General features: G+C 46.7%; 3 protein-coding genes across 10 annotated transcripts in view; 2 read left to right on the top strand and 1 right to left on the bottom strand.

Moving 5' to 3' along the window:
* Positions 1-6,434, bottom strand: part of LOC144158348 (uncharacterized) — an 81,624-nt gene extending 75,190 nt beyond the window's left edge. The window contains exons 1-3 of one of the 8 annotated variants that reach the window (XM_077689182.1): positions 6,252-6,434; positions 2,630-2,777; positions 841-906 (exon numbers count right to left, since the gene is read on the bottom strand). In XM_077689182.1, the coding sequence (XP_077545308.1) occupies positions 841-906; positions 2,630-2,777; positions 6,252-6,398 (361 nt within the window). In that variant the 5' untranslated portion in view covers positions 6,399-6,434. The other 7 variants (XM_077689183.1, XM_077689180.1, XM_077689169.1 and 4 more) reach the window with 7 other exon arrangements.
* The window catches only part of LOC144158352 (uncharacterized), a 246,877-nt gene that overhangs the window by 171,986 nt on the left and 50,310 nt on the right, over positions 1-24,581 (top strand). The gene's annotated exons all lie outside the window — the stretch shown is intronic.
* Positions 6,450-24,581, top strand: part of LOC144158032 (uncharacterized) — a 30,565-nt gene continuing 12,433 nt past the window's right edge. The window contains exons 1-5 of the mRNA XM_077688713.1: positions 6,450-6,469; positions 6,983-7,058; positions 10,456-10,535; positions 19,348-19,493; positions 19,563-19,625. Of these exons, the coding sequence (XP_077544839.1) occupies positions 6,450-6,469; positions 6,983-7,058; positions 10,456-10,535; positions 19,348-19,493; positions 19,563-19,625 (385 nt within the window). The remainder of the gene's footprint in view (positions 6,470-6,982; positions 7,059-10,455; positions 10,536-19,347; positions 19,494-19,562; positions 19,626-24,581) is intronic.

The raw sequence follows: 24,581 nt of genomic DNA, 5'->3' as shown, positions 1-24,581 counted from the left end.
ATGCAATGTGCCAATGCATTGTCTACAGATATCTCCAGTATTACCGTCATTGATGTGTATTCTAACATTTTTACTCCAACCTTTCTGAGTGATTTATTTTACGTTGCAGCTGGTACACTATAAAAATAGCCTGGGCCTGCGTCTCCACGGAAATGCACGCAAACAATACTGCCTTATTACCTGTTTATTAATAATTTGTAAAGCTAACTGGTAGGACTGATTGAACATTCCACCTTTAAAATGCACATACAGCAGTTCATGGGACAGAAGGAAGAACACTGACCTTTCCCCCCGCTACCTTTCACAAGATGAAATAGCAACCTAAACGTCTCATCTGACAAAGCACCCACACCAACAACAGTAAAGCACAGCCAGTCTTAACAAAGCACTGCACTGGTACGTAGTATGCTATTTCTTTATTGAGAAGAGAACAGACTAACACTGTGATTTAAACACACCAAGGCTACGAGAAGTTGCAGGCATCTACAACCAAATTTTATGAATGAGAAAAACTTTACTGAACACTGTAAAACGGGCATGGTCATTTTTGGATTTTTATACTTAAAAATGCAGCCTTTCCAATCAAATCACGCAAACTAAGCCAGAATATTGCTGAGGTGTTTGCTGGCAGACCCCTTATCATACAGCACATATCAGGAGCAGCACACTTGGTGTAGTTTAAAATTACCAGGGGCAAAAATTTTGATGCCTCCCGGTAGTGTTATGCAGTGACCAAAAAATTGCAGAAAAACTGGTTTGTAAGGAATCAGATCAGAATTTTTTTTAACCGCGTTGGCTGCTAATACAACACTGATGCAAATAATAAGACTGTCTGCTAACCTGAAAAATCCTCTTCTGTCTGGGAGCTTGCACTCTTGAGCAACAGAAGAAGGGCACACTGTGTACCTAAAAAGAAAATTTATTCGCATTATTAAAGGGACAGTGAAGTGATTTGTAAAAATTGCGGTATTACTAGCGCAAATTGTAGTCCGGAGCCCATAGGCCATGTTTCGACCATTCTGAGCGCGTTTACGGAAATTTATTCAGTAAAAAAATCAATTCGAAAACGCCGTCCTCCTTTTTGCATCCTCGCCCATTTTCTGTGGTGTTTTCATGTGACGTCAGGAGGAGATGACTGGGTTTGACTGAGCTACTGCATGGCTCGCCGACCTTCTGGCAGAGTCAGTCGGCCCAGCGTTTAGTCCGCCGGCCACCGACGGTACAGTACACTGTACCGATGGGTCGTCGCAATTCACTCGCTCAGTTGAAACGAAGCCATGACTTGTGAATGGAAGAATGTGCCGCTGTTTACTTTGTTATGTTTGCACACTGCATCTAGCTCAAAGTCAAGGTCGCTCCATACAAGCGCTGCACAAGCACACATGTGTTGCTTCGCTGACTGGTACGCTAGTAGGAAAATCTCAGGCCACTTGAAGGCGGGAGAAGAGTCACCGAAGTCAATACAGGTACTAAGAAAATAAAATCAACTGAAAATTTTGCCGTAAAGTGTAAAACTAGGGAGCAGGAAGCACATTTTGTGGTAGGAGAACAAGCACAGCGGTCAGCAGCACGACCACACATCTGCGAACGCTTTTCCGTCTAAGAAATGCAATTGCTAGACGTGACATATTGTGGAAATTTGGGGGACGCTTACTGCACTAGCGCTATACAACAAATAGTCACCTAAGCTGCTTGAAATGCTAAAACTAAAAAAAGTGTAAACTGGTTATACATTATGTACCTCATATTTCCAATGCTGGCGGCGCTGGCCCATGGCCGAGTGGTCTGGAGCAGTAGGTATGTGCAAGTCACAAGTTCGAATCCCTGTGGGTACATTGCCTTTTTTTTTGTTTTTGTAAGTTGACTTTTTCGTTTTCGGCCGATGTTTTCTATACTGAGTTCACCTTCTGTTTGGGCCGTAACGTTCACTGCCCCCGGACTAGTTCACGGAACCCACGCAGGCTGACAGTGACGTGCTAGCGAGTTCTCGTTGGTGTGCTGTTGCCATAAGGACCGACTGCTTGTGTGCAGTGGGCACAGGCCAGATTCAACAGACTCTTCGCCTGGTGAAAACACGCTTTTTACGATACAGGCATGAATGAGGCAAGCTCCAAATATGGGGGAAAAGCGCATGGCATTTGAGCGTCTGCGGTGACGCAGGGGGCGTTCATCCACTCCGTAGGCCTCGGCTAGTGATTGCTACCATTCCAACCCGTCCTGGGAGGCTTATCTTTGGCATTTTACAGCCAACAACATGACAGAAGCGCGGTACAACGATTACTAAGATATCGAGAATGCCCATGCAACGATGCGTCAGATGTCAAGCATGTTTTACAGAATCGAAACCAAAACTTTGTTTCAATGCTAACCTTGGACATCGCCTAATCAAGGTGCATCTCCTCCCGTTGTCACAGCCTTTAGTTGGTGCGGCCGCCACAGATCGCACAGGGTAGTTTTTCTTCTTTCGTGCTTTATAAAATAATTACCGACTTATCAATTGGATAAACAATGAAAACTGTGTTAATTTGAGCCAGTCTATTCAGTGCAAGCAAAACAGGGAGCTTGACAAATTCTCTTCAGTGTCCCTGCAAGTGTACTGATGGGCAGTTTGATAGAACAGGCACCATACTTATGGCACTAGTGGGAATCGTCGCCTGTATTTCTTGGCTGCAGGATACACCGCATCCATGAACTGCATCTGTGGACATTGCCATGACGCAGCCCTCGTGCATCATGATGTTGCGTGGGGGTGGCTGGTGTCGGTGTAGTGGTGCCTCCTGGAAGCGAAAAACACAACCACCAGTGATAATTTAAACAATCACACGACAATCACACAAGTCAATAACCAGTTTTACTTTCCAACTAAAACAGCATGCAGGTTTATCCCATGGGCTTGGCATTCTGGAAACACATCAGTGGTTAGGTTTAGTTTCTTATGAAAAACAACTCAACTATGCATGCATTGATCCATCTCTTTACTGCTAGATAGTACTGAAGGATAAATGTGCTCCTGCTCTACGATTTTTGGAGGCATGAGTCCCAATGCTTTTTTGTAAAGCCGGCATGGACATGTGAAGCTGTGTCCCACTTAGTAAAACTGGAGTGTCCGAGTAATGCAAATGCAGAGTTAAAAACACACAGGTTTTTTTTGAAATGCATTCTTTCACTTTTCATCCCAGTTTAAAGAGACTACATATGTGGCCAGGTATAAAAACCGAGTTTCAAATGTCTTAACAGTTGCAGTTAACATAGCATGTGAAGTGCGTACACACACAACTTGCAGTACCAAGTATGCTTACAAACAAGGTCCTTGAACCTTTCAGAGTGACAGTAATACCCCTACACAAACAACACAATTATAAGTGATGAATTCTGCCCATTTTCTTTCTCAGTGACCATTAGTGTGACCTCTGTTCATAAACTGAAAAAGTGTGTTGGTGCGGGCTTGTTGGTACATAACTGAATATAGAAAAACAGCGCTAAAACGGGACAAAAGAACGTCTCGTCCGGTGTAGTCTATGACATTCCGTTGTCCTGTGGTAAATCATACACGGGCCAAACAGGGCGGTGTCTGAACGATAGGCTGCGAGAACACGCGAACACAGTGAAAAATAAAACTGGCAGTAATTTGGCTCTTCACTGTGCAGAATGTGCGGATCGTAAATGTACCCCTCTTTTCGAGCAGACACGTGTGCTAAGAAAGTATAAAGGAAAAAGTGCTAGAGAAATCTACGAAGCACATGTCATCCACAAGCAGGGCGTTTCATCTGTCAGTAAGGCATCCATTCAATTGTTGGAAAAAGAACTTAGTTATCTTTATCACTGAATGTTATTTTCGCACATGCGCCTTGTGTATTCATTGAATGTTTGTCTCCCTTTCTTTCTTTTCGTGTTTTCCGAGGGTATATATTCCGCCACAGCGAAATAAAACTCGTTGTTAGTCAGCGCCCAGTCTTGTCACGTTCTTTTGTCCAGTTTTAGTGCTGTTTTTCTATACTCTGTTCATAGGCGTGGCGCATGAACAACTGCATTTAGTATGTGGTGATTCCAGTGTGCCAGTAACTTTCAATCTGATGAGTGAAGCTTAAGCATTATCAAACAGTGATGTGGTGAAACTTGATTGTAGGGTTTAACGCGCCGACGCAGTGCAGGTGATGAAGCGCACCGTAGCGGAGGGCTCCGGATTAATTTTGACCACCTGGGGATCTTTAACGTGCACTGAAATCTCGTACACACGGGCGTTTTTGCTTTTCGCCTCCATCAAAAAAGCGGCTGCTGCAGTTGGGAATCGATGATGTGGTGAAAGTTCTTGCACCTTTTTTCTTTGTGTTCACCCAAATCACATGCATTTCCGAACCAAGTTAATCCCGTAAACAGACCAGCAGGAGATAAAAAGCCAGATCAGCGTTTGTGTAATCCCTAAAAGATTAGTGGGAACTGATTAGTGGTAAACGATAGGAATTTATGCGCCAAACACAGCATGAAGTGCAACCACATTGGTTGCACTTCATGCACATTATAAAAAAAGACTGCAATTTGTTCACCCTTCGCTGCATCAAACACTGCATCTTCAGAAAAAAAAGGCTCTATATTTAAATTTCTTCACCACGCAGTCTCTAATCTTGCAGCTCATAGCCACTGACAAGTGGCCTGCTTGTTCAGCACCGGCCGCACGCAGGTACCAGGTGATGCCCTGCTGCGTGATGATGCAATGCGGGAAATGGGCTCTGTGCTTCCCTTGCACCCACAACAGGATGCATGCTGTTTCTGTGTGACGCCGTTGAGACGCTCTCACAGTAAACTTCTACAAAACAGTGCAAAATAATGACGGCGACAAACACAATGATTGACACGACACAAAGCGCTACCCGACGGAAAGCTACACAAAATGTATTAAGGTTCTGCACTTCTTTAATTGTTTTACGAATACCACAATCGGGTCGGTCAGTGTTTCCTGAAACAAAAATTTTGAGATGATGGTAAAGAAAACAGCGCTTCGTGTGATGCGTATAATTATGTTTGTCCCTGTCATAATCTTGCACTTTCTCAGAGAAGTATGCTGCATTAACTCACTCAAGCTACCACACTGCAGCAGTAGCTCATGACCTATGCTCCTCTACGTGCGATCGCCATTCAAATTGGTCCTGCCTGGACATGTTTACCAAGCACACTCCTGCTGCGTTTGACGTACAATGCCTCATTCACACAGACAAAGACCACTCCGCCTTCATTTCACCATCGGTGTTGTATTATTACGCAGAAAATGCTGAAGGACCTCGGTAGGGCAAGTGTGCATGTATCAAGAACAAGATAACCGCCTAGTGGTCGGTGGCGGAGTAAGCAATTCAGGGGAAAGAATATGTGATCACAGTTCGAAAGCTCTTTTTTTTTTTTTTTTTTTGAAATGTGCGCTGAACTTGTGTCCAGAAGCGTGCAAAATTTCCAAGCTTTCTGCCTTACATCAGAACCAACTGCCGCCGCAGTGGCCCAGCGGCCACGGCGTTGTGTTGCTGAGCCCAAGGACGGGGGTTCGATCCCGCCCGGGGCGGCCGTTTTTCAGATTGAGACGAAAACCCAAAACGCCCGCGTGTCGAGATTTCGGCGGACGGAAAAGGTCCCCAGGTGGTCAAAATGAGCCCTCCACTACGGCGCGCCTTATAGCCCAGATACAGCATCGGTCGTAAAAACCGCCGCATTTGATAATCAGAGTCAAACCTGGCACTGGCCACACGAAAGGCACTTTGATGATCTGCTATTGGCTACGTAATCCAAGCGTTTTTTGCTCGTATTAGTAGCATACAGGCACAGTTACGACTTCATTCTTGCGAAGCTTTTGCGGCGGTACTAGCCGACACCTCCACGAGCGCTGAACAGCTTAACGTCTCAAGTGAGCTTCAAACAACTGTAGCAGGCGTTACGACCATGTGTATCGCAAAATTACCGTAAAAGGGCTCTCCAGGGAAGAGCGCGGTAGTTTTCTTTTTTTTTTTTTTTTAGCAATAGGCGCCGTTGCCCCTCAACATACGCCAAGGCCGCAAGCAGCGCTAGACTACGAACTCTGCTCAACCCGCGGAACCGACAACTCAGACCGCAAGGCCATAGGCACGACAACCACGACCAACGAAGACACACTCACTTCAGCAGCAGCAGCCGCGAGGCGCATGAAGGTTAGCGGCAGCAGCAGCGCACGGCATCACCGGGCGTCTTAGCAGGCATACACAACGTTCCTTTGTGCGTGTTTCGGTACAGACCTGAGCCGCTTTTCTGAACTGCGCTCTCCACGCAGCTGAGTTGGCCTGCTGATTCCCAAGATTGCAATAACGCACGCAGAAGCGCTGCACACAGTAGATATACGAAGTGCGAGCAGTGCGAGCACGAAAACTCATAATCATGCTCATAATACACGGACTAGTTTAAAACTTAAGTGAACAGAGGCGCCGGAGGGTGTAATGCTTTGCGGTGGAGTGCCGTGAGTGGTGTGCGGCGCTGCAGGCGTATGTTATACTATCGGGCTTTTCCCTATACACACGCCTCGCGCGGATAACGTCTAAAATTGTCCGCACGCCTCGCGCGGATAATTTTCAAAATTATCCGCACGCCTCCCGCGGATAACCAACGTTTATAGACCTTGGTTCCATAAACGTTGATACGCACTACCCTAATAGCTCCATCTATGAGAGAACTTTTTGTAACATACGCTTGCAGCGCCGCAGGTCCACATGGACTACAACTTCCAAGGCAGCTAAAAATGGTAACGGGAGGGTTCACTACTGTACACCACCACTGCAAGGACCGGCGCTTCGGTGTACTTCGTACTTCGTGCATCGGTGTACATCGCGTTATTGTGTTCACAACTTTAATGCTGGCGATCAGCCGTGTGTGAAAGTGGTCTTCGCAGGAAGGCGCAGATTAAAAAAGTAGCGCACGCCTTACGCACGGCAATCTTTGTGGCAGGTCGCGGCCCGACCGCGCGCTGACAAAGCGTCGTGTGTGCCTGTCAAGACGGTCGGGGATCTGCGGCAGCGTCTCTTTTGGGCACCACAGCTGCTCCTGAAAAGGTCGGTCTGCCTTCGCTCGTGGCGTTTGTCGCTTCTGCAGACCCGCAACCTGTCCCGAACCCCTGTTGCCGTATCGGACGGCTCGTGTTGCATTGCTCGGAGCCGCGCGGGCGTGTGTGGCCCCGTGAGGTTTGTGGCCCCTTGAGCTTGCCGTTGTGCTATCGTGATAAATTGAAATACGAACAACGGAGTGCGTGGTTTTCAGTACATGCCGCGCATCCTGGCGATGGGCCTGCGTTGCGCAATGCGAACAAGTTACGAGAATTTATGTTCAACGTTGATATGAAATAGCGTTGTCCGGTGTGTGAGCGTTTTTGTTTGTTTTCCACCGCGTTCGGCGTCCGCTCACGCAAGCGTTATCCAACTGCTGCGCTGCGACGTGGCAAAAAACGACGCACGCAGCTTTGTTCCTTTATTTTCACATTTCGAGCTGAGCGCCGAACGGACGATGAAAATACGATGGTATTTTTGCATATCAAGGTTGGTCACGAACTCTCGTAACATGTTCTCACTGCCCACACGCGGACATGCACTGAAAGCCACGCGCTCCGTTGTTCGTATTTCAATCTATCACGATAGTACGCCACCCGTGGTCACGAAACCTGCTACAGTCATTTGGAGGTAATTTTCGAAGCTGAAATATCATGCAGCGTGCATGAAAGGGGCAGCGTATACCACTGCAAAAGCTGCGCTGTAATAAAACAAGAACCGTGCAGTTATGCTTATTAGTGTGCGGTACAATGTGCGAAATACACGGGAAACATTACCACTGCATGACCCTTTCAGTTTTCAAAATGTGGAGTTTTTTACTGTGGTATAAAGCAGCAAGGCTGCAGAGTTTGCTCTCTTCTTGACAGTGCAACCCACATCTCCACAAATCAACTTTCATAAATCGCAGAAAGTGTAGTGCTATTCTGTTACAACTGACTGACACGGAGCGCGTGTTCTTACCTATGAATTACTTACTTAACCGCTTGGCCAGTGGTCCCTCGTTTCTTCGTAGTGCACTTACCAATATGGGATCATTGAGCAGCTGCTGCTTTAACTCAGGCACCACCCAAGCAATGAAAAGGGACCTTTTTGTGACCCTATGGATGATGTCCGCCAGGTGGTGGAACCCAGTGACACGCTGCTTGCATGTGTTAAGGCACACCAGAAATAACGCCTTGGCTGGGACGCCAAATGTCACAGGGGGTAATGGTGAGCAACCATTGCTGGCTGCGGCTGTACGTGTTGTTTGGACATCGGCAGAAAGAGTGTGTATGTGTTGGCTACCTTTTTGTTTGATGAATGCATTGTGGCTGACACTAGTGTTTTTGTACGCGAGGATGCAAATGATGACCAGAAAAAGTAATTGAAGATCCTGGGTGGATCCTAAAGGGCTGGTGAAGAGCTTTTAAAAAAAAATTTGTTGGGGGCATTACTTTATGGTTTTCCTGATGCTGAATCTTACGTGTAAATACACCCAAATCATCTTTTTTCGTCAAAACAAACGACCCGTTCCCGCAGGCGCGGTGAGAGCCCTTGCTGCCTTTCGTGATTGGCTGGCGGCAGATGACGTCATATTCGGAAGTGCCAGCACTGCGGGGACCGCTTGGCCTGAAGATCTCATTCTGTTCCCGTTGAGATACGGGTTAGAAGGTCCTCTGGTGAATGGAGGGCTCACACAATCTTTCCTTAGAATAGGAGAGCCTGAGGGAAGTATAAACGCAACAGGTTCACTCACGGCGAGCTTTAGAAAGGGGTTCACCCCGCCGACTTGTTTTTCGGGTGCAGGGAAGCACTACCAGTGCTAGTCACAATTCCTAGCAAAATTTTTCAACCATCATCCTGTCACGTTTTGTGGCACGTCTCAACCAGCTCAGAGAGATGGACACAAGAGAGTCGTTGGCATGTTTACCACAGCACACATTTATTATGTACAACTACAACTCCTAAGCAAAGTAAACACAAAGCAAACAATGAACTCAACCAAATAAATTCCTAAATACTAATCCCTAACAACAACCCAGACAAGCCACCAAACCAAACCAAAAGTCACTACAACGAAGTTCCTAATAACGCAACCCGTCCTAGTTCCAGTCTATACAACGTCCATGTTGACAATCCTAACAACAATAGTCATATGATACCAAGTCCCTAGCGGACGGGCCTACCGCTGCCTCCGGCGCTGACGTGTCGTACTCGTAGCGTGGCCGTGACACGCTGGTAGTTGCAGTTGTCCGCTGCCGCCGTGCCGGTGGTGGTGGTACCGACGTAGTTGTGCGAGGTAGTCACACGGTGGACCGCTTTTCAGCTACCCCTCGTGGTAGCCCTCGTAGCAGGAAGCAGCCCCTGGCCTCGGGTCCGTCGCCGTGGAAGCAGGTAGCATGGGGGAGCTCCGGGAACGTCGCCGCGTAGGGACCGCCAAGGTGTTGGTTGACGGTGCGTGCTTGCTGTACGCAGGCGCCCGACCGTCGCCGCTGTGGCCACCAAAGCGCAGGTTGGTGGTACGATGCGCAAGTGGGAGCCGATGCCACGTCGGTCCACTCCGGCCCAGGCTGACGTGGCTCTGGTCGATGGCGTGGCCTCGTACCCCCGGCTTCTTCCTGGGACTCGTGCCACCTGACCTTCCTGCTGTGGCGTTCTTCTGATCTCTCTCTCCCTCCCGGCCTGTGCCCCGGGATAGCCTTTGCCCGGCCGTCGTGGCACTCTGGCATTCGCTGTGTCCGTGTCCGCCGCACGGCTCACCACCACATTGGTCATTTCTCCACGTGCCTCCATTGCGTCACCTCGTCATTAGTCCGCTCTCTTTGCGGGAAATTTGTGTTCTCTTTCTTCGTCTTCCTTTTCGTCGGCATCTGGCTCCACTATGACTCGTCACCTTTATTCCCAAGGGGGGATTGCCCCCTTAATCATGACACATCCCCATCCTCGAATGTGGAACTTTGTTTTTACATTCGGACAGGCGGTAACAAGATATGTGTAGCGGCCTGCGATGCGCACAGGCAGCGCAGCCACCGCGTCGCGCAGAGGTGCTGGTGCCGGGTCGCTGCTCGGCCGGTAAGCAGAACGTGGCATTGCTGCACATACGCATGTTTTAGAATAGGGGAGCCGAACGTTGGTCACCCCCCAAAAGGTAGAGGAACCCAAGCGCAGCACGCTGGTTCCCGACGAGCTTTAGAACCCTTTCCTCAACAGCTCCAGCCGGCTCAGGTTGCATGGATCGCCGCTGATGTTGGAAACTTTAGGCTTAGGACCAAGGGAGCTAGTTGGTCGCTGCTATCTCTACAATTGCGAATGACTATCCTTAACACAGTTTTTTACCATACTATCATCCCCTTTCTCACATGTAGAACTTTATTTCTACGTTGATAGTCATTCTAGCGATCGGTGCTGTGCTCATTCTTGCGCGCAGGTAACGCCATCCATCGGCCTCTCGCTGCATCTCGTGCTCGGGCAGGTTCGTTTGCTGCCGTCGACGAGCCTCCACGACCGGTCGGTGCTCCGCATCACGATACAAATTCCATCACCTCTTTCGAAATCACGTTGGATACCAATCCCTGGCACAATTTTTCACCACACTATCATCCTCTCTTGCACGCTTACCTTGCTCTTTGCGACGGCCTTGATTCTGGACGGCAGCGAAGAGCGGTTGCTGCCGGAATGTGTGGTGCGAGCCGTTTCATGCGTTGTATGGGCATGCACGACCAGCAAGTGTGCGGAGCGCTTCTGCGCGCAGAAAATGTTTCATGCTTTCAGCTTGCTTTGTTTCTTCTTAAAGTCGAGCTATTCAGGTTAGCTGTCGTCACAGCCAACAACGTTGATCGGGAAAACGAGCAAGAAGTTCGGGAAGCCCAGAGCACTGTGGTCCCACAAATTTTTTAATGCCCTTATAATATTGGATTAGAAACTTGGGGTACCTCCGTATTTGTTTGAACCCGGTGCTTCGCGTATAAAGCACAGAGCACCCGACGACACGGCCGGCCCCGCGACTACTCGTGAAGGCAATTTAGTAGCCACGGGCGCTCGGGTAGGGAATCACGCAGTAGCATTACGATTAAAAATCGACGCGGAAGCAACTCTAGGCAATGATGATTAATAAACTGCAGATGACACGCCTGCTTAATTCGGAACATTGCCCAGAAAACTGGGACACAGCAAAGCGGCGGTGCACGGCGCTGGCCGTCTTCTGATTATGACGCTACTTCCGGTCGCTGCCGCTCAGTTTCTCGCTCTTCCGGCAATGCGGCAGGGAGCAGTGGGCGGCAAATACCACTTTAACGGCGAATGCCACTGTCCCCAAGCTAAAAATGAAAAAAAAAAACATTACAGGCATAAACTGACCAATGTAATAATTGTAAAAAGTAGAGTTTTGCCCAGTTTTAAAAGCGCTTCAGTAGCCCTTTATGGAGTGCGCAAGTGTTGTTCTTCCTCACGAACTTGACGGGACACTGAAGTGATGTGTAAACATTTTGTAATGAATTGCACATATTAAAGTCAGGGGTCCCTAGGCTATGTTTTGTCTACTCGGGGGGCGTTCACACAGATTTATTCAGTAGGAAATTAATTTGAATGTGGTCTCCTTCTCTGTGCATCCTCCTTGCTAGTTTCCGATGACGTTACGCCTGATGCTTACTCGAGAAGGCTTGTCTTGGCGGTGCTATGTTCATTCACCCTCCGACAGAATTGGCAGGGGGCTGGTGCAGCTGCCTGCATGGAGCTGAGGGAGGCACTATAATTTTGCGAAATGGTTTACATCTCCTTGAAGTGGCCTTTCTGGCTGCCCCAAATCTCCTGTAGAAGGCCTTTCTGGCTCATCCGTGCGTGCTACAAAAGGCACTTTTGCCTGCTCCCAGGACTGCTCCCAAACCCATGCACCCTGTTCCACGCTGGCGAGAACAGTAGGTAGCAAGCATGAGCATAGTAGGGCACACAGAAGAATTCAGAAGGAACCAAGAGAAAAAGACGTTCAATGTAGTGGAAATCAACTGAAGCCATGGAAGCCTTTGGGCTTGTTGATACGTATCAGCAAAACAAAAGCAGCACTCAAGACGGGACACAAAGAAGCCGACACGCACATAGCACTGACTACCAACAAAAGTGTTTATTTTCCTCCCTGCAATATGAAAGAACAGGCTGCCCCTAGATAACGGCAAAAAGAGAAAACGCACAGAAGAATAAGAATATTAAAAATATATACAAGAAATATGCATTGTTCATTATCATGATAACAGTTCGACCATTTCACTGCCTTAAGAATGCACACAAACTCTTCATTGAGCACTAATTTTTTAATTTGATAGTGTTTAAAACACTATCTCCTTCTGAGAGAAGGCAACTGAATGGGTGTGCACATAATCACTGCCACGTGTGTATCGTGTAAGCTTCCAGCATTTAGCGCATTGGCTGATTTTCGTAATGCTTGACCACTCGACACCACTCAAATTCGAGGACACACTTGTAGCACGACACCTGCAAGGTAAGCCGTCCACCAGATTTTTCTGTCACATTGGATGTGTGCTCAATTGGCCTAATGTTCAATGTTTTGTTTTTGTAGTATGAACCGACAAGCCGAAAAACTTCCATTGCTCTGCTGCTGAAATAAATACACGGTTATGTCACATGCCATTGCCGGCCTTCAAGAACGCATTTCTCGCTGTAGCCTTCTATAAGGCCGGGGCGTGTAAGTGAGTCCCAGAGCGGCTTTATTGGTGAATTGTGCAGCTTACGAGTGTCACTGTGCGTGGACACTTATCGCGCAACTAGATATTGTGTGCCAACCTTTAGATACCACGTAGTCCTGAAAAAGGGCCCCTAAAGCTTTCTAAATTGCGGTTCTGAGTGCTGCCCATTGCCTAAGCTCTTGTTCTTGCATTCCCTAGCTGTTTGGCAGAACTTTTATCTATTTTTTATACACAGCCACTATGTATATCAGGCTTGGCGACCTGCTTCCGGGGAAGTACACGTCAGACCAACTAGCCCGTCAGAGTACTTTGAATATGCAGTTGAACCTCGATATAACAAACCCCGATTTAACGAAATTCGTGATATAACGAATTTTTTGACGTTTTCTATCAAAATTTTGCTAAATGCATGTATTTTTATCTATATTACAAAGTAATTTCGTGCGGCGCTTCTGATTTAACGAAGTCATGGCAAGAAAGGAAGAACGAAATTCCGGTCGAGGCACATTTTATATTGCCTCTCAGAGCCTACACTTAAAACATTCAGTACTCGCACTAACTCTTAAAAGGCTGAAATGAAAGAAAAGCGATGAAATCTGCGGTTGACAACAATTAAAAGCGATGAAAGAAGCTGCTCAAACTGCTAGAGGTCATGGACGGTTTAATAGTGCGGCCACCATTTTGAAGTATCCATCCTTGCCTATGCCAGCGCACTCAATGCTTAGGATGCCGAAGCCTATTTCAAGATTTTTCTGCACGTCCTTGCTCACGGTGCTGCTGCTCTAGGCTGTGCTAGCTGATAATCACATTAAAACTTTGTTCGTGCATCATTAGATGAGTCTTGTAAGCAGCATGAGCACTCCAAGGGAAAGAAAAGTGTTCTGAACAAGAGCCGGAGGAAGTGTCGGTGAAACCGACCCCCACGGAAGTGATGGATGCCATCGACGTTCTGCAGAGGCACGCAGGCGCACGCGAATGTTCAAGAGCAAGCATTTTTAGCGCTTTTAGCATTTGAGCATCACGTAAAGCCCACCCTGGTCAAGAAACGCCAATCACTGCTTACGGACTTCACTACGGCTTGAACATCGAGTGCTGGTGGCAATAAATTGCTCTCTGAAAGTGGTCATCTTCGTTTCACCCATGTTCATTAGACAGCTGCGATGCGGAGAAACCGGTTTCTTTAGGGCTCAGTGAGTATGAAAGGAATTTCTTAATCGAATTTGGCCGGAAGATATTTAATGTAAGCTTTCCGCTTTAGTGGGAGCAAGTAAGCGCTGCTCCACACAGTGAAGCAGTCCGCGTGTACTTCGCTCAACTCACAATCATGGCTTTATGTCGAGTGTCGTAGTTGCATCATACGCCCATACTGCAGAGCCTTTGTACGTAAAAAAGTCTTTTGGAAGTTTCATAGCACCCTTCCGCTGTTGGCCCGCCGTACCCCTCAACGCTGTACCTAAGCCGACCACTAAAAGAACGAAAAGAGGCGTAACTCCTAACCAGCACCTCGGTGGGGTGAAGTTCACGGGCCATGGACGTGGGTTCAATTTACTAACAGCAGCGTTTAGTAGTGACCTAAATGAAAAAAAGAAAAAGTGGAAACCTAGTCTGGTATCATATTTCATGAGGCATCGCGGGAAAAGCACCGGTTTTACGACAGACGAATACCGTCGGCTATCCGAATTTCATATACTAAGTGTTAAAACTCTTAATTCACACTTTTTTGTGGCCAGTTTTAGTACAGATTACTGGGTGACGGGCAAGGTTTTAAAACCTCAATAACCGGTTAAATGAACTGTAAAATCGAAACCTCGATTTTACGAAATTCTTGATTTAACGAAATTTCTTCCCCCAAGTATGACTTCGTTATATCGAGGTTTAACTGTATACACCCCTCCGGCACGATGTCAGAATGACGTCTAAGGCTTGCCCTATCTGAATGCTGACATGGCAGTTTTAACCTCAAATTGAATTAGACAGCAATAAAGCAAGATCGCTTCCAGTTGGCATCACCTCTTATCTTTACACTTAGCCTGATAACGTCGTCACTTCCTCTCCTTGCACCGTTCCCTTCCCTCCCTTTACCCTGGTTTGTGTTCTGGTCCTTGCCATGTCGGCTTCATGCAACTCAGCCCTTCACCTCAAAAGGTTGGCGACTCTTGATTTAAATGAAATGACTTTGAGCCGCTGGTTGGTCCAGTTTTATCTCATGAGCATGTACGGATTTGTTCGCAAATGGATTATTAACTGAGTTGAAAGTGACGTCGAGGCTGCAGTGTCCGACACAACGCAAGGGCTGCAATGGCTTAGCTCGGGTTGTGCCAACATGAACAATGCAGACCTGTAGTCCGATTAAACACATGGGCATACCTGCCAACCTGGTGACTTTGAAATTCACGAAACCCGCTGCCCTGGGGGGAAGGGGGGGCAGTGCACTTAAATTTTTTAAGTTGAAAAAGAATAACATTCCCGCATTTTCACAACCATAAGTGAAACCCACTAGTCTTGAGTATTTAGCAACTAGAGTGGGCAGGAGGAGGACATTCTGATGTGTACAATTGCAAAAACACATGGTAGCACTTTGAGCTTGTCATTGCACTGCGAAGCAATCGCCGCGGTTGTGCCACAGCATGTGCTGCATCAGACGCGGCAGTCACGCAAATTGTGATGCGAGCATTGAAGTCCGAACTGGATTGCGAGCAACATGCTATGAAAAAGCTTGCCAATGTGGTTGCAAGTTCTGGATGTGTATGTGCAGCCATTCCGAGAAGACCACGGAAGTGCAGCTTCTGCTGATGATGATAAGAGTATGTAGTACCCTAGCATGTCAGTGCAAGGTACCACAGTGTCATTAATAGATGTTCCCATTTTTTTCGAAAATCCGTAAAATTTCAGGCAAGATTTCTAAATCGTAAGACAGGTCGAAATGCCAGTGATGCTACCGCTGCGCCAAACTGCGCCCAAACTCTGGCTGCTACATCCTGCTACATTTCCTCTAAATTTGGTGATTCTGCGCCCAAGAGTGTACGCCGACTTTCAGAAATGAAACTACTTGAGGTTCCCCACTGAAAGCGGCATCGCGGTGCACCTGTTTTCAGGACGCGATCCGAGCCAAGCCAAGGCAAACTGGCCCTTGTAGGGGTAACGGCAATGATGCGTTTTGCGGCTGGCGCCTCGTAGGCATTGTGAAATTTCCCCCCCTACCCAAGACTTAATTCCGCGCAGTGCTCTTCGCAACTACTGGGTTCGTGAGACCGGCTGCCGCCGTCGCAACCGCCCGCCTCGCGGTCGTCGGGCCGCGATATGCGTCGTGATATGCGTGCCGTAGTCGTGAAGCTCGGCAACAACGTCAGGCGTCTTAAAATATCCGTACTCGCATGCCAACGCGCCCTGACAGCATACGCGTCTACCGGGTTTCTGCGGAGTTGCGCTGGAAGAAAAGTAGGCAAGAGATGGGGACGCAGGAGTTGTAGTTATAGTGGAATCTGGATGATACAAATTTCGGGATGATACGAATTTCCGGTGTCTCGGAGAAATTGCACTGTTTGAAATGGGAAAAATTTCGGCTCTTACGAATGGACCTGCGGGGCCCGGCGGATGATAAGAACGCGTCGGCAAGGTGCCCGACTGCCGAGCGAGCAAGCTACAGCGACGTACAGGCTCTCTGTCCTCTTTGCCGCTCTTCTCCAGGAATGGCCAAGCTGTTTTTTGCTCGCGAAAACGCACCGTGCACTCCACAGGCACGCTGACGCCGCTGCGAAACCACCCGCACGATGCGCAAGGCACGGCCAGCCGCGGCAACATGGCGGCAGTTTCGGTCACCAAGTGGTGCGGGACGCTCAAGAGACCGCTTCTAACTGCTCTTTAAAATGCAGTTATTTTAAATATAATTGCACAAATTCTGCTTGCAGCATCGTGTACACTGATGGGATTCAAGGATTACTCAAGGAGAAAGTTTTTACACGTTACATTTCGTTACTCTAGATAATTCTACTTATGATCGCACGGATTCTGTTTCTGAGGTCATACCAACTGGTGGGATCCAAACATTTTGGGGAGAAACAGTATTAATGCCTTACAATTTTGCTGTTATTACGCAAGAAACTTCCTCTAGATACAAGACCATGGTGTAGCTCGAAATACTATTCATCATTACCATTTCCGCTTTTAAACCGCTTCTATCTACCTCTTTTAATGTTCTTTTTTGCACATGCTATTATCGACTAGAACAATGCACGTAAACATATTTCTTGACCCTATTCAATGAATAGAAGCAAATGTTTAACTTTTTTAGTTTCTATTTGCTTGCCTGTGTGCTATCCTGAACTGTTGGTACTTTTGATTTCGGGACAACAGCGCAAAAAAATACATGGAGGAAGGGAACGGACAGGACTGGCGCTGACATACAACTACTTTATTGACGGGATGTGTGCAGAAAATAAACGTTTACAACAGAAGAGAGAGAGAGAAAACAAAACATTCAAATCAAACACACTCCCTCGTACCCGCTCTCCCACATGGTCAGCACTCAAAACCTTAACGTGAAACTTGTGAATAACCAACCATATCATACCAACTTGTACAGCTCACCACTGTGGTCTGTTAGATGTTGTTGGCACTTTTATTCCTCTCCTTCTTTGGCCTTTAGTTGGCAGTATGTACTACAACAAAAATAAAATGTGTGTCACAAGGACAGCTAGAGGGGCTAACAAAAAATTGGCTTTACACTAATTGCAAAAGACTCACAGCAGAACACAGCATGTGTACGCCACACGAAGTGTAACAGTTCACCCGCGCTTTAAAAATAGAACAGGTGTGTATGAAAACAGATAGGCCCAGAGATCTATAGGTACATGAACACCATTGCTGCTTTAGTTTCCAAGCCACCGCCACATCGCCAAAAGCGAAGCCACAAGTGTCGTGGTGGAGGGAAAGGGAACTATCACTCACAGGAAGAGAGCATCGTTTGGCAGGCCGCATGGAAGGGGGGTGATTTAATGGACGTGAATGTGGCATCAGTTTCAGAATTGATTCACTGTTTTGTCAGCGGCTGTTTTTAGTGCCATAAATTCTAGTATCGAGCCACATAACTCGCCAGTGCTTTTACAATATTACTACCTGTAATTTCCGTGGCCGCAGCAACTGCTGTAGGGATTTAAAATTACATAAAATATTTGTAACGAGGCTCATTTTGCAGTATTTTTCCATGGTCATCAAGTGTCCTTTGAAATATGTCACCGCCGCATACTGGAAATGAAAACTACGATTTTGTCAGGCAGGTGTGAGGGCTCGTGTGAATCTTGTATGTGGGGTGGAAGCTACTGGAGTGTGGAAAGGAGAAAATACAAGGGTGGATGCAAAAGAAATGATACGTGATTTCAGCTGGCATGTGCCTGCGTTGTAAAGTTTGTTCTACCGACACGGCCTACAGCAGGCACAGTCACCAGGCATGACCGCAACTCGCGTTGGTACTGATGCTGGCAGCAACATTGTGTCCTCTGACTAAAAAGGGGACAAAGATTCAATTCCAGCCGCTCAAAATAAAAGAGGAGGCCTACATACTCAGAATAAACAAAATAAATGTGTCCTAAAAAGACAGAAAAGCCTGTGTGTAATTTTGAATTCTACCAATTCTCTTGTTACTTTTTGAATTTCTTGCATGCCGGCCACCGGCACAAGCTCTGTCTGGCCTACGATGAATGGCACCACATAGCCAAGTTGCGCGATATGTGTCCTAAAAATGTGTCCTAAAAGGACAGAAAAACAGTGTGTAATTTTGAATTCTACCAATGTTCAAATTACTTTTTGAATTTTTTGCATACCTGCCACCAGCGCAAGCTCTGTATGGCATATGATTAATGGCGCCATGCAGCCAACTTGCAGGATGTGCCACTCCTGCTGTATGGTAGTTTCTTATCAAACCTCTACTCACGCTCGATTTCTCCCAACATTTTGTTTAACACTGTTTTCTTTCGTTGTGGGTTCAACCATTTAGGGTGTTTTGAGTAGGCCATTTAATCTAGCACCTGGGACAAGTATACTGAGTTTTCGACCTATGAAGTTATAGGGCTCTCACATAGACACTATGAGTAATGTAATTTGGATATCAAGTGCTCTGGTATCACTTTGCCGCAATTTGAAAACTTGTAATGTGTCAATGTTTCTCCTCTGACAAAGAACGGAGGGTATTTGCTTTTCCAATCATTGCTTCCAAGTAATCAGTCATATATGAACTACTCTACTCAAATGGCTTCAATTGTGTCATTCCTTATGAGTTACCAAGTGTGTAAAAAGTTCAGTTATAAGGGACTCTATTTCTTATTAGACAAACAACTCTAAGCAGCTAAGTAGCACATCTGGTTGGCACTCCTTCGGCAACATTACCCTGTAAACCACAATTTGGCTGAAGGATAAGATATATGCACGGTTAGTCTGCAAGTCTGGTATAGCAAGAAAGCTGATCTGTTTGCTATTTATCTCTTTGAAAAGGCCTATCTAGTGGGCTGAATGGTGTACGTGACATTTTCTTTAGCAATGGAAAACTACCGATTTGACTATTGCTGGTTTTCTTGCAATGTAGTCACATTATATGAATTTTTATTTGTGATTGTGCTTTTCACTTCCAGGAGACACTACAAGAACAACAGCAAGCATGCCACATACAACATTGTCGAGGCCAAGAAGCTGTGTTGTGGCAATGTCTCTGGATCCAGCCTGCAGCCAGGGTGTCTCCTGCAGCCATTACACCCAGACGGCCATTACCACAAGTGCAGTAGGTACTGAGCCTATTCTGTGTAACTGCTAGATGGTATGCATTACTGACTAATAATTTTCTTGCCAGGTACGCAGTGTTCTCTGACACCACTCATCAGTGCTGGCTCCCAAACCGAGGTGGAATTTGCAGGTCTGATTTTTGCATTACACTTTCTATTATGAGTGTCTCACACAGGCAGTCAAGAAAACTGTTTATCAAAAACAAGTTAAGGGAAGCTTGCACTCACGCGCAGGAGGAATGTTGATGCTGTTGTAGGTGAGCATTGCCGGACACATAGTAAAATTTCATTGCCGAACACGTAGTAAAGTTTCAGTATCACTGTTTATTTGCATAGTTGCGGTGGTAGTAATCACCGACATATGCATTGAAGAGGTCGTCTTCTTGGCGTGTGTTGGATGCAAAGTCATTCTCAGCATTGTGCACTTCCTTTAGCTTTTTGTCATCAACTCGAAGCAGCGGGGGGGGGGCTGCAAGCCTTCTCAGGAAGGATTGGCATACTGGTAGCCATGTCTCAAATTATCAATACTGGCTTCTAGAGAATCCGGCGGCTGCAGTGACCTCTCCTAAGGAGGGTATCTTTTCATCTTTAGCATGATCGCTGGAGTTTTTATATTGTGGGGTAGCACCGATGACAGCACTGCCGTTTTTTTTTTCATTTGCTGAAGCTACTGTGCAATCTGGGGAATCGGCAGTTGCCATGAACCACGTGCTCATGAGCGCTGGTCATTTTTATGGTATTTTTTCTTGCAGCGGCGAGCTTCTGGCCTGTATAACAGCTCCGCTTTTAAAACTGTTACGAACAACTTTTGCAAAATTTGGTTATACTTTGTGGGTTGTGGTAAGCTGATACCAGGACTATTTTTTCTTTGCTAGTTGGTGGGCTAATGGTTCAAAGCCTGAATTTATAAGAGGACCCTGGGGCGTCTTCGTTTGCGCGTGGTTTTAAGGAAATTTTCGAATGATTAAAGAGCAGAACTGACTGAGGCTGGAAACGAAGTACCCAGACGCTTCCTGCATCGTTTTTTTTTGTTCTCAGTCTTCTTGAAGTTGTGTTAAGTTAAAAATCAACCATGTTTGTGTATGAAAAGAGCATCATGTATCAAAAGAGCAGCATGTATCAAAAGAGTTGTGGTGTTCGAAATTTTGTTGTGGACATATGCAATACTGTCTGATAGTGCCTAGTGTTGGCCATGGTGTGTTGAACCAGAGTTGTAAACTTGTTTTCCCTGGTGGGAAAAGATAAAATCTTGCTACTGCCAGTGTAGGAATTTCTGGCAGACCTGCTGGACATTACCATGTGCAGTGATGTGACAGCAGTGCGTATTATGCAGTTTTGATACAAATTCGTTTTTCTGCTCCAAGCTGCTCCGAAGGCATGAAAATTTCAAAAATTGCACCCAAGTGCTCGAATGCAGCCTTAAAGCTAGGGTTTGGATGCTCACGTCAGTTTCAGGGGGGAAGTGCCAACTTGACGTGATATTCCAAGCAATGTTTTGCCAAGCAAGGTGACAATGTTTTCAGCAGTTTTATTGCTTGATCAATCAATGATTTTCCAAGCGAGGTGACAATGGTTTTGCCAGCTTTCATTGGTCATTCAGTGAGTCAATCAATCATAAAGCAGAGGGAGCACATAGCAAAAAATGTCCCAAGGGATGCTTTTAGAAAGACGTTTTCAGTTTGCACGCTTAATATTCTTTGCATTTACAAATTAACCCTGTGAAATACCATTCCAAAGGGCCATTTAAAAATACTTACAGCAGCTTAGGGGACAAACGATTTGCACGAGTGTACAAAAAGAACTCAATTTCTGTTGCTAGGTCACTCCATAGCATCACCACTAGTCGCTGCCTTTTTGTAATTGGTATCTTGGCTGAGCCCTTGTCTTCCGCTTTGTGGCGCCTTTTTTATCATATCATAAAAGCACAGAAATGGCAGAAAAAGACAGCCAGTGGAGCGAAGGAAACGATAGCAAATGAAGAAAACTTCAGAGGTCTTAGGTCTAAGCCCACCCCTGTACTCTCCTTGTTTGTAAAGAGTATGTTTCAGCAGTTTTCAGATGCAGGTAGTTGGAATTGAACTCACTGTTATAAAAAAGCGTTTTACAAACTGTACCTTGTAATACTTTGTTAAAATGTTTTCCTCTAAATGTGTTTCTGTGTGGTGTTCATTCTAAACTGATTAAAATGTAATTTTCCCCAGTTACTAAATATTTAATTTTTTTAGGCTCTTAAGATAACATATTAAAGGGACCTTGCAACACTTGCCATCGACTACTAGTAATGTGTTTTGGGATAAAGTCTATTGACCCAGAAATCTCCTCCCGCAAGAATTATGAAAATCCGTTCACAATTAACGAAACTACGCGCGATGAGAAATCGCGCATAATCGTTCCCTCTCAACTCGACCGCGGACAATGCGACGAAAGCTGCGCGCTCTCTCCCGGAGAGGGGGGCAGCTCGCGGCGTTTTCTTCGGCGGCCTTCGATATATCACATGCCGGGTAGTTTTCTCCTTTTCTCCGCAACGGGGAGGGGCCTATTTCCGGTCTGGTGCCACAAAAAAGCAGGCATCGGTGCCTGCTCGCAAGTGCGCGCTCGGGCTGGTAGGGCGTTTTTGAAGCAATAAACGTTTGTAGTCGAGTGGTCCCGTTGAAAAGGAAGTATTGAGCTCATCACTCATACTCCGCGCGCACTCAAAACACAAAAGAAACGGCAAAACTGTGCCTACAGGTTCAGGCATAGAAGAGGTTCGTACACAGCGATGACGACGACGGAAATGGGAGAATCTAGCCGCGAAGTTGACCAGTGACAGCCAATCGGGCAGCCATGGCCTATGTGACGTCCCTTAGGCCATGCATAATGAGGACAACTGAAGAGAGAGCGGTTGGTTTTTCCGCGTCTTTCACATCGATTTGCGCGCTCACCGCTTCACGTGCGCGTATAATATTTGGCTCAGGTATTTCTGGCAGTGTAATCTAAACGTCTCGCAGGTTTACTTGCACTGCTCAAAGAGTGTTGCAGGGTCCCTTTAAATGTCGTTAGCTGCTACATATAGAGGTCCGGCTCGAAAAACTAGATTTTGCTGCTGCCCCCAGATATGTTTCAGCTGCACCCCTATCTTACCCATCCAAGTTACCGTGTGCCTTTTCCACGCAAGGCTTTTGGGTTTCATTCCTTTCAATTAGAGCAAACTTGGATCATCTAAATTAGAATGTTTATGTCCTTTTCTGTGTTGGGAAATTTTGCAAGAAATATGCAAGTGGGCATTCTCAGATCTTGCACAGGCATACTATGCTCAATCATGCACCAAGCCATTCAAAGCCTGGTTTGCTACTATGCTCAAGTTTGTAGTTGGGGAGACATTTTTGCAGGGGCAGGGTAAGCATTCTGATATTAAAGTGTGGAGACCTTGGGATCGTTTAATGAATTCCTTGAAAGCTCGTTCCATACGTATGGCGAGTGCTTTTCTGAGCACTGTTACAGTTGGCTTGCCTACTGTGCACAAAAGCCCTTTTGGGAAGACATTTTTTAGGGGTAATAGTGGCTGTGTGGTATCAAACTATGATGGCTGTAAAGCCTTTCTTGTTTTCTACCATCTTATCTACGTCATTCTTAGGAGCAATAGAGGTTTTCTTTATACCGTAAAATTCCGAGCAAGCGCCCCCCCTCAGCAACGCAGAATTACCAGCAAAGTGAATTGGGGGCGCTATCCCTGAACGGCACCGAAATTCAAGATGGCGGCGACAATTGTGTTTACGAAAAAAAATGCAGTGTGCGTGGTTTTAAACTTTCATTAGGAAGATGAACTTTATTACGCAAAAGATATTACTGTTAGTTATTTGGAAACCATTGGAAAACTTAGCAGCAAAAAAAAAAAGTTCGCAGCACTCTGCTGCCTCAGTCTTCGGACGCCACGGCTTGATCTTACTGCTGTTCGTCACTTTCAAAACTATCGAAAGGCTCCTGAGAGTCTGTAGCAAAAAACAGTTCAGCACACTCGTCTTCCAGTCCGCCCCGGTCTTCTGGCACCACGGCTCCGACATCTGCCAGCCCGCCGTGCAGGTCGCCGTCCTCGGAGGCATCGATTGCGTTTGCGATGCCGCAACCCTTGAAGCAGCCAATGCCGCACCCCTTGAAGCAGCGCGCCACAAGGACCTGCTGCCGCGACGGCTTCTTAAAGTTGCCTTTTGACGTCATTTCGCCATTGCAGGAAGTTCGCGGAAGTCCAGAAGGCACTTAATGCCTCCGCAGATTCCTCCGGGCATCCTCTGGCTCTCGTTCAGGGCGCGGCGCATTGCAATGCTGAACCGCTGCTTCCAAACCTGCTTATGTAGTGGCTGGAAGCTACAAAGTTACCTAACTGCATGCTGTTTGCTATTTTCACAGCCTCTTCAGACAGCAGCTGGTTGCTAACAGCGCGTTCCGCGCTTCTTTCGCGCTCTAAGAACTCGAACAGCGCATTGTCCACGTACTCGCTGAACACTGGGGCGCCGTTGCTTAGCTTCCGTCGAAGTTTTACTTTTCCGAAGTTTTGCTGCAGGAGATTGTCGAAATTCTTCACCTATTCACGTATGCGCTTTCGGTTGAGCTTGAACTGTCGAGAGGTCTGGTGCACGTTTTTTCCGTGCTCTCGGTGCCATCGGATCACCTTGATTTTCTTTGCAACTGTGTAAGAATGCATGACCTACCACCGCCAAAACAAAGAAACAAATGGCATGTAGCATTCGGTTGAAGCAGATTAGATTGGATTCTTAGACTGGCTCCAGCAAGCCAGTGTTGCCTGCACGTGGTGCGTGATAACTGCGCGGAGGGAGGGGGGGCGCTTTCCCGGAATGGCACGGAAATTTGAAATTAGCACTGAAGTGGGGGGGCACTTGCACGGGTGGGGGCGCTTGCTGGGAATTTTACGGTAGTTGGCTTTGTTTGCTTATTTTAGCAATACATAAGTTATAGTCAGAATGTGGGGCTAAACACGACTGTCTATTCAATCCTGGCAACATACTGTAGGAGATTGTAAACTGAGGTACTGATAGCGTGAGCTGATTCTCTGGTGGACTCCCATCAACAGCCACCTTTCTCTACTGCCA

Source organism: Haemaphysalis longicornis, unplaced genomic scaffold, assembly GCF_048455015.1.
Source record: "Haemaphysalis longicornis isolate Haplotype H1 unplaced genomic scaffold, Haemaphysalis longicornis Haplotype H1 scaffold_10, whole genome shotgun sequence".
Classification (NCBI taxonomy): Eukaryota; Metazoa; Arthropoda; class Arachnida; order Ixodida; family Ixodidae; genus Haemaphysalis; species Haemaphysalis longicornis.
This window is presented reverse-complemented; position numbering and strand designations above follow the sequence as displayed.